Source organism: Tupaia chinensis, unplaced genomic scaffold, assembly GCF_000334495.1.
Source record: "Tupaia chinensis unplaced genomic scaffold, TupChi_1.0 Scaffold144171_2, whole genome shotgun sequence".
NCBI lineage: Eukaryota > Metazoa > Chordata > Mammalia > Scandentia > Tupaiidae > Tupaia > Tupaia belangeri.
Window position 1 is genome coordinate 1,644,417 of NW_006204028.1, and position 14,563 is coordinate 1,658,979.

General features: G+C 58.9%; 1 protein-coding gene across 3 annotated transcripts in view; it reads right to left on the reverse strand.

Moving 5' to 3' along the window:
• Positions 1 to 7,406: 7,406 nt before the first annotated feature.
• The window catches only part of COL1A1 (collagen type I alpha 1 chain), a 24,174-nt gene continuing 17,017 nt past the window's right edge, over positions 7,407 to 14,563 (reverse strand). Inside the window, exons 34-51 of one of the 3 annotated variants that reach the window (XM_006166190.3) lie at positions 14,451 to 14,504; positions 14,254 to 14,307; positions 13,943 to 14,050; positions 13,802 to 13,855; positions 13,624 to 13,677; positions 13,333 to 13,494; positions 13,124 to 13,231; positions 12,846 to 12,953; positions 12,678 to 12,731; positions 12,479 to 12,586; positions 11,989 to 12,042; positions 11,137 to 11,244; positions 10,711 to 10,764; positions 10,256 to 10,363; positions 9,884 to 10,166; positions 9,593 to 9,778; positions 9,119 to 9,363; positions 7,407 to 8,996 (exon numbers count right to left, since the gene is read on the reverse strand). In XM_006166190.3, the coding sequence (XP_006166252.1) occupies positions 8,850 to 8,996; positions 9,119 to 9,363; positions 9,593 to 9,778; positions 9,884 to 10,166; positions 10,256 to 10,363; positions 10,711 to 10,764; positions 11,137 to 11,244; positions 11,989 to 12,042; positions 12,479 to 12,586; positions 12,678 to 12,731; positions 12,846 to 12,953; positions 13,124 to 13,231; positions 13,333 to 13,494; positions 13,624 to 13,677; positions 13,802 to 13,855; positions 13,943 to 14,050; positions 14,254 to 14,307; positions 14,451 to 14,504 (2,049 nt within the window). In that variant the 3' untranslated portion in view covers positions 7,407 to 8,849. Of the gene's footprint in view, positions 8,997 to 9,118; positions 9,364 to 9,592; positions 9,779 to 9,812; positions 10,167 to 10,255; positions 10,364 to 10,710; positions 10,765 to 11,136; positions 11,245 to 11,357; positions 11,412 to 11,988; positions 12,043 to 12,478; positions 12,587 to 12,677; positions 12,732 to 12,845; positions 12,954 to 13,123; positions 13,232 to 13,332; positions 13,495 to 13,623; positions 13,678 to 13,801; positions 13,856 to 13,942; positions 14,051 to 14,253; positions 14,308 to 14,450; positions 14,505 to 14,563 lie in introns of those variants that run through there. The other 2 variants (XM_014583240.2, XM_014583241.2) reach the window with 2 other exon arrangements.

Genomic DNA, 14,563 nt, shown 5'->3' on the forward strand with positions numbered 1-14,563 from the left:
TCCAATCTGGCACGTTTGCCTCGTTCTGGAGGGCTGCGGGAGTCTGGAAACCGGAGAGCTAGGCTTTCTCCTTGAGATTTAATAGTTGGCCCTTGTTAAGATCCCCAGGGGAGTCCCTTTGTGTGTCATGTTGGGAGAGACGCCAGCCTAGGTATGGAGGAACACAGGCTGGAGCGAGGCCGGGTGCCCTGGGCTCAGGGCACTCTCCGGCTGGCTCCTCCAGAGATAGGCAGAGGGCAGCCCAGAACCCTTGTTGAGCTAAGTGTCACCAGCGTGGCTTGAACCCATGTGAGCGCCGGAGAGTCCAGGTGTCTGCAAAGAGGCCTGCACTAGTTTTTCGTAGGTGGCTACCCCACAGCTGGCCGTCCCTGCCCCCACTCACTGCCATCCCGAGCCGCACCCAGCTTCACTTTTCACCCTGCCCCTGCAAGGACAGTCAGAGACTCAGCCCGAGAGGGGCCCAGGTAATGAGGGGGTGCAGAGGAGCGAGGGGCCCAGCCCCAGGCTCTTCTCCAGGTGCTAACTCCAAGGGGATCCAAGGGAGGGCCAGGTTCCCACCGCCCTGGGCCTCTTTATCCCTTTCCTCTGCTGGGAACCCCGCCCCCATCCACATAGCTCCGCCCTCACTGCAGTCTTCGCTTCTGCGCATCCGAGAGGACTTTCCCGCTCTGTAGGGCCTCCTGTCTGAGAGCCCCTGCTCTGTGTGGGCTCACCGGCACTAGGGCGTGGGCTTCTGTCCAACCCCTGCAGCTGTGGTGTGTGTACACGACGGCACTCAGGAATAACGAAGGGAAGGCTGCAGGGACACCAGCAGGTCTGGGTTTGCTCCGAGGTTTCTGTTGTTGTTTTTCACTTTTGTTTTTGTTTTGTTTTGTTCTAAGGCAGGTATGCTCACCAGAAAGAGAGAAATCACCCCCTAGCGAGGATGGCCATGCTGCAATCCCTTCTCCTTCATTCTACTCTTGGGATTTTGAGCATGCCTGCATGTACCTGCACCTGGCATGTTTTTCAAGCTGCTGGGTCCAGGACTTGAACCGAGCAGTCAACCATGTGGGAGCCAGCTACCTCCATGCCACCCGCTGGGCCACTCAGTTCTGAAGCCGGTTGCCTCTTCTTTCTGGGGGTGAGCAAGGCCGTTGGTAAAGTGTCTACAGTTACCTTCCAGTCCTCTGCTCCCTGCGGGGCATCCCAGCCCCATTAGTGAGTCAGTCATCAAACCTGGATGCTGTAAGCTTTACTGCGGCAGGCAGAGGCACTGGGCTGGCACAGCACACGTGTTCAACTAACATTTGTTGAATGAATGGGACTGCCTGGAGGAGCTCGTGTTTCACCACCATGCCATCTGTGCCCTCTCCCCCAAGTGGGTTATTTGACTACAGGGTGCCTGTGGTTTCTTATTCACACCTCCTCTTTCTCCTGATTCCAGAAGTGCACAGAATCTGCTCAGAGAGGAGGCTCGGAGCAGCCCGCCAGGGTCTGGGGGTCTGGGGGGTTTGGGGTGGCTCTTCCTCCATCCCTGCCTCCTGGAGGAGGGGGCTGCCCTGTCTCAGTCTTTGAGCTCAGGTCCCTGCTACCAGACTGACCTTGGGCCTCCACCGTGCCCTTCCTGTGCCGGCCAGGAGGCGGGTGCAGGACACTTCCTTTCCTCTGCTGCCCAGCCTGGCCTCGGGGCCTTGGCAGCTCCTTCCTCCCTGCTCAGCTCCCAGCAGCACACGGGAGCCTGGCCGCTGGCCTGAGAGGAAGCAGCCTAGACAAGTAGCTGGGAGGATGGTGTGACTGCAAAGGACACTGAGCCATGCCTGGACAAGCACACACACACACCCGCGCGCACACGCGCACGTGTCCAGCTGCCCGGCAGCACGCTCAGTGCCCCTCTGCTCACTGAAGGGCAAGATTCCAGCCAGAAGGCACCCCAGTTTCCCTGCAAATAGCACGAAGAGCAGCCATCTGCTGTCCCACCCCCACCCTGAGACAGCCCACATTGCTCCACCCTGTGTGCTCCAGTCCCGCTGATGGCACTGCCTGCGTGGCCTGGAGTGTGGCCTCACCCCACCTAGACACACCCTGGCCCGACTCCCAGACACCTCCTCACCACCGCTCACAGGCTGGGACTGGGGACATGGCACCACCGACAGCAGGCCCTGGCCCCGAGACGCGCGCTTTCCAGAGCACGACTGGCGTCATGGCTCTGCCACAGGAGCCGACAGCCAGCTCAGGACAGGGCTCTCACAACCTCCTTGGGGCGGCTGGGAGAATTCATGAGGAGTCAGCCCTCCCGGAGCTCCTGAGAACGGGGACATGAAGACCTACAAGCCCCCATAGAGCCCCCCAAGGCTAGAGGTCCTGGGGACTCCCTGTCCCTGAGATCCAGGCTAAACAGGGTCCATTTCCATCTGTACCTCAGGAGAAGCTCAGTCTCTTCCTGTGAACTTAGGGTGGTGGCTGAAATTTGAGGAGTCTTGGGCCTGGACCTCCTGCTAGGGCTGCACCGCCTTCTACAGCAGCAACTGGCCGCACAGGGCCCCTCGAAATGCAGCCAGTCCCAATCGAGATGTGCCCCAGTGTCATGACAAAATGGTAATATTTCAGGATATAATAGTTCAACAGATTACTAAACTTAAGGGCCAGCAGGTGTCACAGTGGTTGAGGCACTGGATCCCATATGGCTGTTTTCATGGTTCAAGTTCTGGACCCAGGAGTTTGAAAACCATGCCGAGCGCATGTGTGTGTGTGCTCAAAATCCTGAGAGGGGGCTGGAGAAGGGCTGCAGTGTGGCCACCCCCCGGGTGGATGGTCTCTTACTTTCCCTCTCTCTGTCTTGTCTGGTGAGTGCACACTCCCTATAGCAAAAACTCAAAGTAAATCAACTTAATTTTACCACTTTCCTTTAATTTATTTTTTATTGCCACAGAGTGTGTGATCTTCTCAGAGAGAGGAATCTCCCCCGTCCCCCGGAGGCAGGTCATGTCACAATCCTTCTTACCCATTTCCCCATGAAAACTCCCGTCAGGATTTTGGGCATGCACACACACTTGCTCACATGCACGCACACAAACCGGGAGTGGATTTGAAGCCACCAGGGCTCAGACTCAAACTGCGGTTGGCCATGTAGGATTTGCTCCCAATGCACAGAGCTTACCCACTGTGCTACGAGGCCAGACCTTTTTTCTTTTTTTCCCCAAATAGCCAGGGACCAGCACATAACATAATGGTTTACATCGCTAGACTCCCACATAGTTGACCACGGTTTGAGCCCCAGACCTGGTGACTTAAAATTCATGCTTGGGTGCGTGTGCATGTGTGACCAAAATCCCAAGAGGAGAATGGAGGAGAAGGGATGGCCACATTGCCATCCCCTCTAAGGGGTGATTTCTCACTTTCTGTCTCCTCTGTCTTTCTGGCGAGCGCATACGTCCTATAGCAAAAAAATCCCTCTGGAAGAAAAAAAAAAAGGAAAGCCAAAGGCTGCTAGGACATGAGGAACTGCTACGTGGTCATCACATCTCTATTGGGCAGTGCTAGTTTCGGGCTTTCTATGGCAGACTTTCCCTGTAGCGCCTTTCCCCGCTGTGGCACGGAACACCTGTCAGCCGGCCTCAGCGCACGCATCAGAGAAGCCCAAGGAACTTCCCCCACGGCAGTGAGCTCACCTAGAACTCGATTTGTGGTCTGGTTGTTCTGCAATGCGCCTTGGTCCCTGCGACGGCTCTACCTTCCTCTTCTCTACCCTTTTGCAAACTCAGCAACCCCGTTCCCCAGTTCCTCCCACTGCCTCATGCAGAGAAGAGCCCACTTTTCCTGGTACTGGCGTGCTCTACTCTGCCCCTACCCCCAGCCTGGCCTTGCACACCCTCTGTGTAAAGGCCTGTCACTCGCCTAGACAAGGGTCTTGTCTTATGGCCCACTGACCAGCCCTCAACCCGACTCAGTAACCTCTGGAGCCTACACGCAGTACGGGGACAGGGAGTCAGCCTCTCACTGGCACCAGGGTTCCTGCGGGCTCTGGGTCTTGGGGATGGTGGCCTCCCGCCCTCACCCTCCTGGCCCCTCCGTGGCCCCCTGCCATGCCCGTGCATACACGTGGCCCAGTGCCCACAGCCATGCATTCTCAGGGGTCACGTAGCGTCTCTCCCACGGCCCGTCACCACCCCCATCTCACACACACGTACACACATGCACAGGGTCCCCATGAGCACAGACACAATTGTTCTTAGGTGGGTGAGCTCAGAGTGGGACATTCCCCTCCTGAGGTACCACCAAGGGACCTGCACAGAGACCACCCAGGGCACCCCCTCACTTGCTCACGTGCCACCACTCCTGTGGGTACCGGCTTTGTGAGCAGCCCCACATTCTCATACACACACACTTGTCCCCCCCACTCACTCCAGCATGTGCCATCGCCACCTCTCCCCTCCTCCACCTCACCCAGCTCTGTCTGTCCAGGGACGTCTTGGAGGCACCTGGGAAGCTGAAGGTTAAGAAGCTAGGGGAAAAAGGAGGAAAACACACTGCATTCCGGTTCTAGGAGGTTCCCCCAGGAGATGGGCTCAGGCCCTAGATGTCCCAGGATTCCGAGAGAGCAGCAGAAGTGAAAATCCAAATGAGACTTCTTTTTCTACAATTTTCCTGGATTTGATTGAAAAATCAGCCACAGGAACATGGTTCTCCTAGAGAAGACAAAGGTGAGTCTCACAAAGCAGTGCTGGGGACAGCAGGTCAGTCCCGCCGCACAGGGGGTGGCGAGGGTCTCAGGGAGCGGGCCTGGGCAGCTGTATTTAGGGCAGCTGTGACGTCAGCGGAAAGGAGGGTTTGAGTTGGGAATGTGGCACAATGGCCCCTTTGTCCCCCTCCCCTCCTGTCCTGCGCACGCACTGCAACCACACACTGGCCCCATGCCACGTAACACAGACACAGAGCTGCACAGTGGAGCACAGCTACACACAGCCTGCCACCACGATAGCTCTTCACATGGTGCATGTGTCCACATACATGCACATGCATGTACACACATACACACACCTGGGTGTAGGTTTGCACATATGTAGGGAGAGACGTAGCCACCCCTTTGCACCTTTGCCAGTGCAGCAGACGCTAAGCCACACGCAGCTAGTAAGAGCAATCACAACGAAACAAAGGGCAGAAGTGCCTTCCTCGGTTGCACTTGCCACATTGCAAGTGGTCGGGTGCTCGGAGTGGCTAGCGGCCACCGTAGTGGACAGCACAGGACTTGTTCGTCAAGGAGAAAGCGCTGGCTGGAGCCTTCTGCTGCCGTGTGACGCCTGCAGGACTGGTCTTCACTTGCTCGCGCCTGTGCACAGCTCCACACTCTCACCTAAAGGACGGCCCCTCTAGCTTACCTCTTCTCTCCTTCCTCACCCCTCAGCTGCACCCCAGTGGCCTCTGGCCTGGAGGCAATCACAGGGTGAAGACATGATAGCACAGACATGACAACAATCTCCGGGATGGAGAGCTGGGGCGAGTTTGCAGACTTGGGGCGCTTTGGCAACTCAGAGCTGGTTCAGTGGCCTAGGTGAGGCAGGGAAATGGAGAGACGATGAGACTTTCAGACTTTTGAGTGTGGCTTGGAGGGTGGGCGGTTGAGCAAGCAGAGAAAAGGGATGTCATTTTAGGCACAGGAAGAAGCATTTTAAAAGGTCTGAGCCCAGAGAGGTGGCACAGTGCACAGTGTGCAGGACTGTAGTATTGGAAGCCCCATGTCTGTACACCGGTTCAAATCCACAGGTCGGTCTGCAAACACACCAGGAGTGCGTGTGGGTGCCCAGGACCCTAGGGAGTTGGAGGGCGGGGGCAGGGGCTATCACAGTGTGATGAGACTTATTGAGGGTGCCCCTCTCCCTCATGCTTGCACTCGCTATCCTAAAATAAAACGACCTGGGAACAGCACGTGTGGCACATGTGTGGGAGCTGCAGCGTCCCTTTTGGCTGGTGTGACAGATACAGTGACGGGAGGGGACATGAGCTTAGGTGCACAGTGGTCAGGCAGAGCCTTGGATGCTGGGTTCGGGAAACTTCTAGATCCTCCACGGGGACAGATGGAGGTGGGGCCTGAACAGCAAGGGCCGGAGGTCCAGGCAGATGGAGGTTACCTGGACAGTCTCCCAGGTAGACATCACCAATCAGTCAATGCACTGAGTGACGGCTCAGCGGGCACCACGGCACTGTGGGTAACTCGTTTAGGAATGAGTCTTTGTTAATATGCCGTGAGGTTCCAGCCTCTGGAGACCAAGTCCCTGTCTACACGTCCTTGTTGTGGCGGCTCTAACGATGGGTTGTGAAAGGCCATAATTAATAGCCATGAATACGTAATGACAGCCATACTACCAGCGCTGCCCACAGACGGCCTCTGCCCACGCGGGCCTCTCCTTCCCTGGAGGTTTCGGCCCTGAGATCTGGGTGGGAGGGGTGATGGCTGTCATCTCCCTGTCTTCGGGTCTCTGGGTAGCCGTGTCATTCCAGGCTTCCGACTCTGGAATTCCTGTTCCCCACTGGCCACACACAGCTGCCCCCATTCCCTGAGACTGTCGCCTTTCCTCTGGGGCTCGGGGTTCTTAGGCAGGTAGGGCATGGCAGGGGGCAGGTGAAGGGTGAAGGAAAACAGAAGAGAGGAAGAAGGCAAGGAGGAGGCAAGAATTTGGGGGAGGGGAAAGGAGAAGGAAAAGGAATGGCAGGAAGTAGGGGTTCCCCAGGCCACCTAGCACCCCAGCGGTCTCATGTCCTGGTGATTCAGAAGGCCCAGAGGGGCCCAGGCCTGGGCTTCTGTCCTTCCAGGTAGTGGAAGGCCGCTGAGGCCTCCCCCATGCCTGGGGTTCCTGCTCTCTTGCTCCCCTGCCCCCAGCTCAGCAGACCCCTCCTGCTGTCCTCCCAGGGCATCTTGGGAAGGGAAGAGGAGGAGACAAGGTCAGATAGTCGCCATGTTTGTTTGCAGGGAGAGAGGCCTTACTCAGAGGCTCCCAGGTCCTCATCGCCAGTTCGTGCTCCTCACCCTCCCAAAGCCACACGCAATTCCAACAGCCCCCCAGCCCTGCAGGGTGCCCAAGGCAGTGGGGAGATGATGGTGCTGATGGGGGAGGGGCACATGGTGTGGGCGACCCAGGACGGGGATGGCGCACGTGTGTGTGGGGTGCGGGTATGGCACTGCCGCGGAGAAGAGGGTTTGGAAGAACTGCAAGGACTGCAAGAGAGAGGAAAATAAGAGGAAAGAAAAACGTCGAAGGCATAAGAAAGGCCAGGGGACAGCGAAGGGGCTGGGGGGACAGAGGAGAGGGGGAGGGGAGAAAGGGCAGGCAAGGGGGGCGAGCCCACCCACCCCGGAGCCGCCTCCCCAGTCCCCCTCCACTGACTCCAACCACTGACTCCAAGGAAGGAAATTAGGAGGCCACTGCAGGTATGTTTGGGTCATTTCCACATGCTTTATTCCAGCAATCAAAATAATTAAAAACATCTCAAATTATTATACACATACAAAATAGGTACAGAGTCTCTTGCTTCCTCCCACCCCTGGGGGGAAAAACTGCTTTGTGCTTTGGGAAGTTGTGCTCTGAAACCCGAGAGAGGAGGAGAGAGGAGGCGAGAGAGGAGGCAGGACTGACCAGGAGAGAGGCCGAGGCCAGGAGGATGGGATGCAGAGGCGGGGGGGGGGGGGGTTGGGGGAGAGAGGTTAGAGAGGAGGGCAGAAGCCAGAGGTGGGTGGAGAGAGTGGAGACGGAGCAGGCAGGCTGGCGCGAGGCACTCTCTCCCCTCATGTTAAATAGCACCTTTAGAAACTTCACATGAGTCCCCATCCGTGGAAAGAATTAAAGAAAGAAAGAAAGAAAGAAAAAAAAAAAAACAAAGAATAAAAAAAAAGACTGTGAACAAAAGGAACATTTGCTGGCCTGGGGGGGCATGTCAAGTTCTATAGCACCAGTGACCCCCCTCCCTGCCCTGCCCCGTCACAGAGATGTCACACCGTTGATATAAAACGGGGAGCCCTTCCACCCTGCCCCCATCCCCACCCCCACGCAGTTGCCCCGGTGACACATGAAGACAAGAACGAGGTAGTCTTTCAGCAACACAATTACACAAGGAACAGAACAATCTCTCCCACCCAACCCTGTGCACGGGGGGTTGACACGCTTTCCCCAAATCCGATGTTTCGGCTCTGTCGTGGCCCTTCCTGACTCTCCTCCAAACCCGTTGAGGGACCAGTGATGCCCCTGGCATGGACCCCTCAAAAACGAAGAGGGGTCTGTCGCAGGGGTCACGTGGATGCCAGGTGGTAAGGCTTCTTTGGCAGTCTGAACACCTCAGGTCCCCCAGGGTCTGGGAGCCGTGGGTGGGAGGAGCTGGGCTGAGGGGTGCGGGCCACTTGGGTTTTAGCATTGCCTTTGGTTGCTAGGCAGACAATGCATTGTTTCCTGTGCCTTTTGGGGAGACTTAGATTTGGGGAGCAATGGAGGGGAGGCCCCGAAGGGGGTGGAGAAAAGAGCAGAAAGGACAGCATTGGGGTATCATAAGCCCAACGGGCAGAAAAGGACTTACCCCCACTGGGTCTTCAAGCAAGTGGACCAAGCTTCCTTTTTTACAAAGTTATTTATTTATTCTTTTTTTTTTTTTTTTCTTTGGTAAGGTTGAATGCACTTTTGGTTTTTGGTCATGTTCAGTTGGTCAAAGATAAAAACTAAGTTTGAGAGATGAATGCAAAGGAAAAAAAAAATTTCCAAAGTCCATGTGAAATTGTCTCCCATTTTTTGGCTTTTTGGGGGGTTCAGTTTTGCTTGTTTGTCTGGTTTCCAGGGTGGGGGGCACGTGGGTGGGGTGGGCGGGAGCCAGGTCGGGGTGGAGGGAGTTTACAGGAAGCAGACAGAGCCAACGTCGAAGCCGAATTCCTGGTCTGGGGCGCCGATGTCCAAGGGGGCCACGTCGATGATGGGCAAGCGGGAGGTCTTGGTGGTTTTGTATTCGATCACAGTCTTGCCCCAGGCTCCGGTGTGACTCTGGGGTGAAGGGAGACGATGAGAGAGGGGTGTTACCAAGTGGGAATGATGGGGCACTGCGGCCTGCCAAAAGAGCCCCAGCCTGGAGAGCCGGTGGCCCCACTGGGCCCTCGGGGACTCACCGTGCAGCCGTCGGTGGTGACACTGTAGGTGAAGCGGCTGTTGCCCTCGGCCCGGATCTCGATCTCGTTGGAGCCCTGGAGGAGCAGGGCTTTCTTGAGGTTGCCAGTCTGCTGGTCCATGTAGGCCACGCTGTTCTTGCAGTGGTAGGTGATGTTCTGGGAGGCCTCGGTGGACATCAGGCGCAGGAAGGTCAGCTGGATGGCCACATCGGCGGGGTCGGAGTCACTCGAACTGCAGGGGAAAGAGGAGAAGAGTGAGGAGCGCGTGACTGTGCCAACGCCCCAGGCCCTGCCTGAGTCTGAGAGCATCCCTGGGATCCCTGACAGTGGGAGAGCATCTCTTGCTTGTGGGCGCCATGTCTGAGCCAGTACCGAGGACCCAGGACTCCTTTCCCCAGCCCGGCTCCGTCCATTACACTGAGCAGAGGGCTAGCCCATTTCCTGAGATGGCTCTAGGGTCCAGCTCACGCACCTGGAATCCGTGGGTCATGCTCTCGCCGAACCAGACGTGCCTCTTGTCCTTGTTCTTGCTGACGTACCAGTTCTTCTTGGCCACGCTGGGCTGGGTGGGGTACACGCAGGTCTCGCCTGTCTCCATGTTGCAGAAGACCTTGATGGCGTCTAGGTTGCAGCCTTGGTTGGGGTCAATCCAGTATTCTCCTGTGGTGGAGAAGGGCGAGGTGGCGTCAGGGGAGGGGGGCACAAGGGCTTAGAGACACCGTCTGGCCTGAGTGGGAGGAGGGGGCGGCCAGGGGAGGCCCTCACCGCCCTGCCAGTCGGGGTGGCACATCTTGAGGTCACGGCAGGTGCGGGCTTGGTTCTTGCGGCTGCCCTCGGGGCTCCGGATGTTCTCGATCTGCTGGCTCAGGCTCTTGAGGGTGGTGTCCACCTCGAGGTCACGGTCACGGACCACGTTGGCGTCGTCGGCCCGGTAGTAGCGGCCACCATCCTGAGCTTTCTCTTGAGGTGGCTGGGGCAAGAAGCTGAAGTCGAAACCCCCGCTGGGAGGGCCAGGGGGACCAGGAGGGCCAGGAGGGCCAGGGGGACCCTGTGCAGAGAGGGAGAGCAGAGATTACCGGTGTCCAAGTGCCCTTCGGGCTGGGGGTCCAGAAGGCCTGGAGAGTGAGGGCTACTTACAACAGGACCAGCATCACCAGTGCGACCACGAGGACCAGGTGGACCAATGGGGCCTGGGAGACCGTTGAGTCCATCTTTGCCGGGACTACCAGCAGAGCCAGGGGGACCCTGGAAGGGAGAGATGGTTAGAGAAGTCCCAAGACAACTCGAACTCCAGCAGACAAGCTCCCCACCCGCCTGCTGGCTCAGAGCCACCTCCCCGAGATGCCTCCTCCCTGAGACATGTCATTGCTCATTCCTGTTGCTGAGCAAGAATCGTGGTGTGGCAGGAAGGCGCAGGGAGTGGGGAGGCCGAGGGCGGGTAACATTGTCTGCCTGGGACTCTTCCTCCCTTCTCTACTCTTGTCCCAGAAGCCTTCTTCAGAGAATGGGGGACGCCCAGGTCCCAGGCAAAGGGCCTAGGTAAGCCTGGGCTGGGCATGCAGGTGGAGGAGGAGGAAGGAGAGATGACTTACTCGGGGACCAGCAGGACCAGAAGCTCCAGAGGGGCCTTGTTCACCAGGAGAGCCCTGAAGGACAGAGGCAAAGGCAATTCAGGGCCAGCGTGGTCAGATGCAGCCAGCGGGGCTGGCTAGGGAGATGCAGAGCAGCATGGGCAACCCGCATCCCTTGTTATTCTATGACGCTAGCCCCAGGGTGTCCGGAGGCTGAGACCCCTCTCACAATCCCTTTCTGAGACCCCTCTCACAATCCCTTTCTGTAGCATCTCTCAACCCTCAGAAGCTACTGGGGAATGCAGTAAATCTTCAGACCCAAGACCCCACTAGGGAAGAGTCAGAAAGATTATCCAGAGGGGGAAACTGAGGCAAAGTGCTCCTCCCCCACCGTCACTCGGCACAGAAGACAATGGCACCAGGGCGGGGAGGGCTGAGCATACTCACAGGAGGGCCAGGGGGACCTTGCAGACCGGAGAAGCCACGGTGACCCTTTATGCCTCTGTCGCCCTGTTCGCCTGTCTCGCCCTTGTCACCACGGGGGCCTTGGGGTCCCTAGAAGAGAGGAGGGGACAGGCCGTCAGGTGGAGGTTCTGTTGGGCTGAGTGGGGTGCACCCACATCTGGACAAGGGTTCTGAGGGCATGGGGGACAGAGCAGGACACTTACAGCGGGGCCACGGGCACCAACAGGGCCGATGGGGCCGGCAGGGCCAGCAGGACCCTGGAAAGAGCAGAGAGGGTGTGAGAGCCGGACAGAGAGGCTCAGGCTGCAGGACGACAGTGCCCCAGCCAGACCCCAATTTCCCACATCTTCCCATAGTCATGTCCCTCCCGACCCCTAGAGCCAGGCTTCATGAGAGCTAAGTGAACCCCTCGTTTGGTGGAAATGTGGTTCTCTCTGGGAGAGGGGCCTTGAGCCAGGCTTCATGAGAGCTAAGTGAACCCCTCGTTTGGTGGAAATGCGGTTCTCTCTGGGAGAGGGGCCTTGAGCCAGGCTTCATGAGAGCTAAGTGAACCCCTCGTTTGGTGGAAATGCGGTTCTCTCTGGGAGAGGGGCCTTGAGCCAGCACTGGGGCTGCTTTCTCAGGGAGACTGGGCCCGGCCATTTCATAAGACCTCCTCTTCTTGCTCTGCCTGGGAGGCCAGACGTCTACCCTGGTTCTCTATGCAGGCCCAGGGAGCCCCTGGCCAGACCAGAAGTGGGGAGCTGAGCCGAGCCCAGTCACTTACAGTCTCACCACGATCGCCATTCTTGCCAGCAGGGCCGGAGGGCATGGGGGACAGAGCAGGACACTTACAGCGGGGCCACGGGCACCAACAGGGCCGATGGGGCCGGCAGGGCCAGCAGGACCCTGGAAAGAGCAGAGAGGGTGTGAGAGCCGGACAGAGAGGCTCAGGCTGCAGGACGACAGTGCCCCAGCCAGACCCCAATTTCCCACATCTTCCCATAGTCATGTCCCTCCCGACCCCTAGAGCCAGGCTTCATGAGAGCTACAGACCCCCCTTTCCCACATGAAATGTGGTTCTCTCTGGGAGAGGGGCCTTGAGCCAGGCTTCATGAGAGCTAAGTGAACCCCTCGTTTGGTGGAAATGCGGTTCTCTCTGGGAGAGGGGCCTTGAGCCAGCACTGGGGCTGCTTTCTCAGGGAGACTGGGCCCGGCCATTTCATAAGACCTCCTCTTCTTGCTCTGCCTGGGAGGCCAGACGTCTACCCTGGTTCTCTATGCAGGCCCAGGGAGCCCCTGGCCAGACCAGAAGTGGGGAGCTGAGCCGAGCCCAGTCACTTACAGTCTCACCACGATCGCCATTCTTGCCAGCAGGGCCGACGGGGCCAGGGGCGCCGGGGGCACCAGGAGCACCAGGGGGTCCAGCAGGGCCAGTCTCACCACGGTCACCCTGGGAGGGAAGGGTAAGGGAAGGTGGTCAGTGCCAGCTGCAGGGAACAGCATGACGGGCGAGGCTGTGGCCTTGGGGTGTGCTGTCTTACCTTGGGGCCAGGAGAGCCATCTCTTCCAGGGGAGCCTTCAGCACCGGGAGATCCCTGGAGAGAGAGAGGAAAAGAGAGAGAGGTGAGAGCCAGCCGGGGAAGGACAGCTCAGGCCAAGGCCAAAATGTCATGCTGAGGGCACTGGCCCGGGGGCCGGGGACTGCGCACCTCACGTCCAGATTCACCAGGGGGTCCAGCCATTCCAGGGGGGCCCATGGGACCAGGGGGACCACGTTCTCCACTTGCTCCAGAAGGACCTTGTTTGCCAGGTTCGCCCTAAGGGGGAAGAAAGAGTCAGGCCACAGACAGGCTGGGGAGGGCTCCAGAGCACCCTGAAGTCATTGCTGTCAACCTTGTTGGCTCCACCACCCCCAGGGCACCCTCCAAGGCCCAAGTCCCTTGACAATCTTTCTTGGAGGGTCTCCCAAGATGAGAGGGGCACTTACAGAGGGGCCAGGAAGACCAGGGAAGCCTCTTTCTCCTCTCTGACCGGGCAGGCCAACCACACCACGCTGTCCAGCAATACCCTGAGGTCCAGGAGTACCGGGAGCACCCTAGGGAGGGAGACAGGGAATGAGGCGATGTGCAGGGCCATGGGGACCTCGGCCCAGCTCTGGGCAGCTCCAGAGCTCCAGAGCTCCGTGCCAGCACTTACAGCAGGTCCGTCAGCACCAGGGGATCCTTTCTCGCCAGCGGGGCCAGGGGGGCCAGGGGGACCAACTTCACCAGGACGTCCAGCAGGGCCAGTCTCACCACGGGGACCTTTGCCGCCTTCTTTGCCAGCAGGGCCAGGAGGGCCAGGGGGTCCAGCATTTCCCTGGGTGTGGAGAAGAGGGCCTGTCAGTCTCTAGTGAACACTGGAGTGTCAGTGAGGCTCAGCCGGGCTCGCCAACCTCCCGACAGCCTGTGCCCCTCCTTAGAGCAGCAGAACCCCGCGGATACTTACAGAGGGGCCAGGGGGACCAACGCGGCCAGCAGCACCAGGGAAACCAGTAGCACCCTGGGGGAAGAGCACACGGGCACGGTCAGGAGGGCTGTCCAGCCCACTCAGTGACCAGGCTGACCAGCCACCCGACCCCGCACCAAGTAGGCGGGGGTGCGCAGGACAGAGGCGGGCTACTCACAGGGGGACCAGCACTGCCGCGAGCACCTTTGGGTCCAGGAGCACCAACGTTACCCTGTAGGGGAGCAAAGGGGCATCAAGTCTGGGCCAGTCCTGGTCCGAGCCCGCCAGCCTCTCAGGGCACAGAGGCTGTGACACTCACAATGGGGCCAGGGGGGCCAGCGGGGCCAGCAGGGCCGGGAGGACCAGCATCGCCTTTAGCACCAGCGTCACCAGGCTCGCCTTTAGCACCAGGTTGGCCATCAGCACCCTGCGGGAGGAAGGAGCTGGTGAGTGGAGGACAGGACCTACCCATACCCGTGTCGGGAGGGAGTCGGGAGGGGCAGTCACTCCAGGCGGGAAGCCGTCCCCTCCTACCCACCTCCCACTCAGGCTGACACCTCTGTGCTCATTCAGTCATGCAAGGTCCCAGTCCGGTGGGTTATGTAAAACGAAGAGGGGCTCAGTACTCACAGGGGGGCCAGCGAAGCCAGCAGGGCCGGGGGGACCAGGTTCACCACGGTCTCCCTAGGAGAACGAGAGGCAAGCTGGAGAGAGGCCTGGCTTTGGAGAAGGTGGGGGGGTAGAGAGTGGGGCAGAGAGGGCCAAGGGGACAGTGTGAAGGGGGAGAGAGGCCGAGGTGGGGTCTCGACTGGGTCTTCTGTACTTACGGGGGCACCACGAGCTCCAGTGGGACCAGCAGGGCCGCTGGGACCAGTCTCACCCTGAGAGGGAAGGAGGAGGGGTCAGTACCCTGAACCCTCCTGGCCATGACCCCAGGACC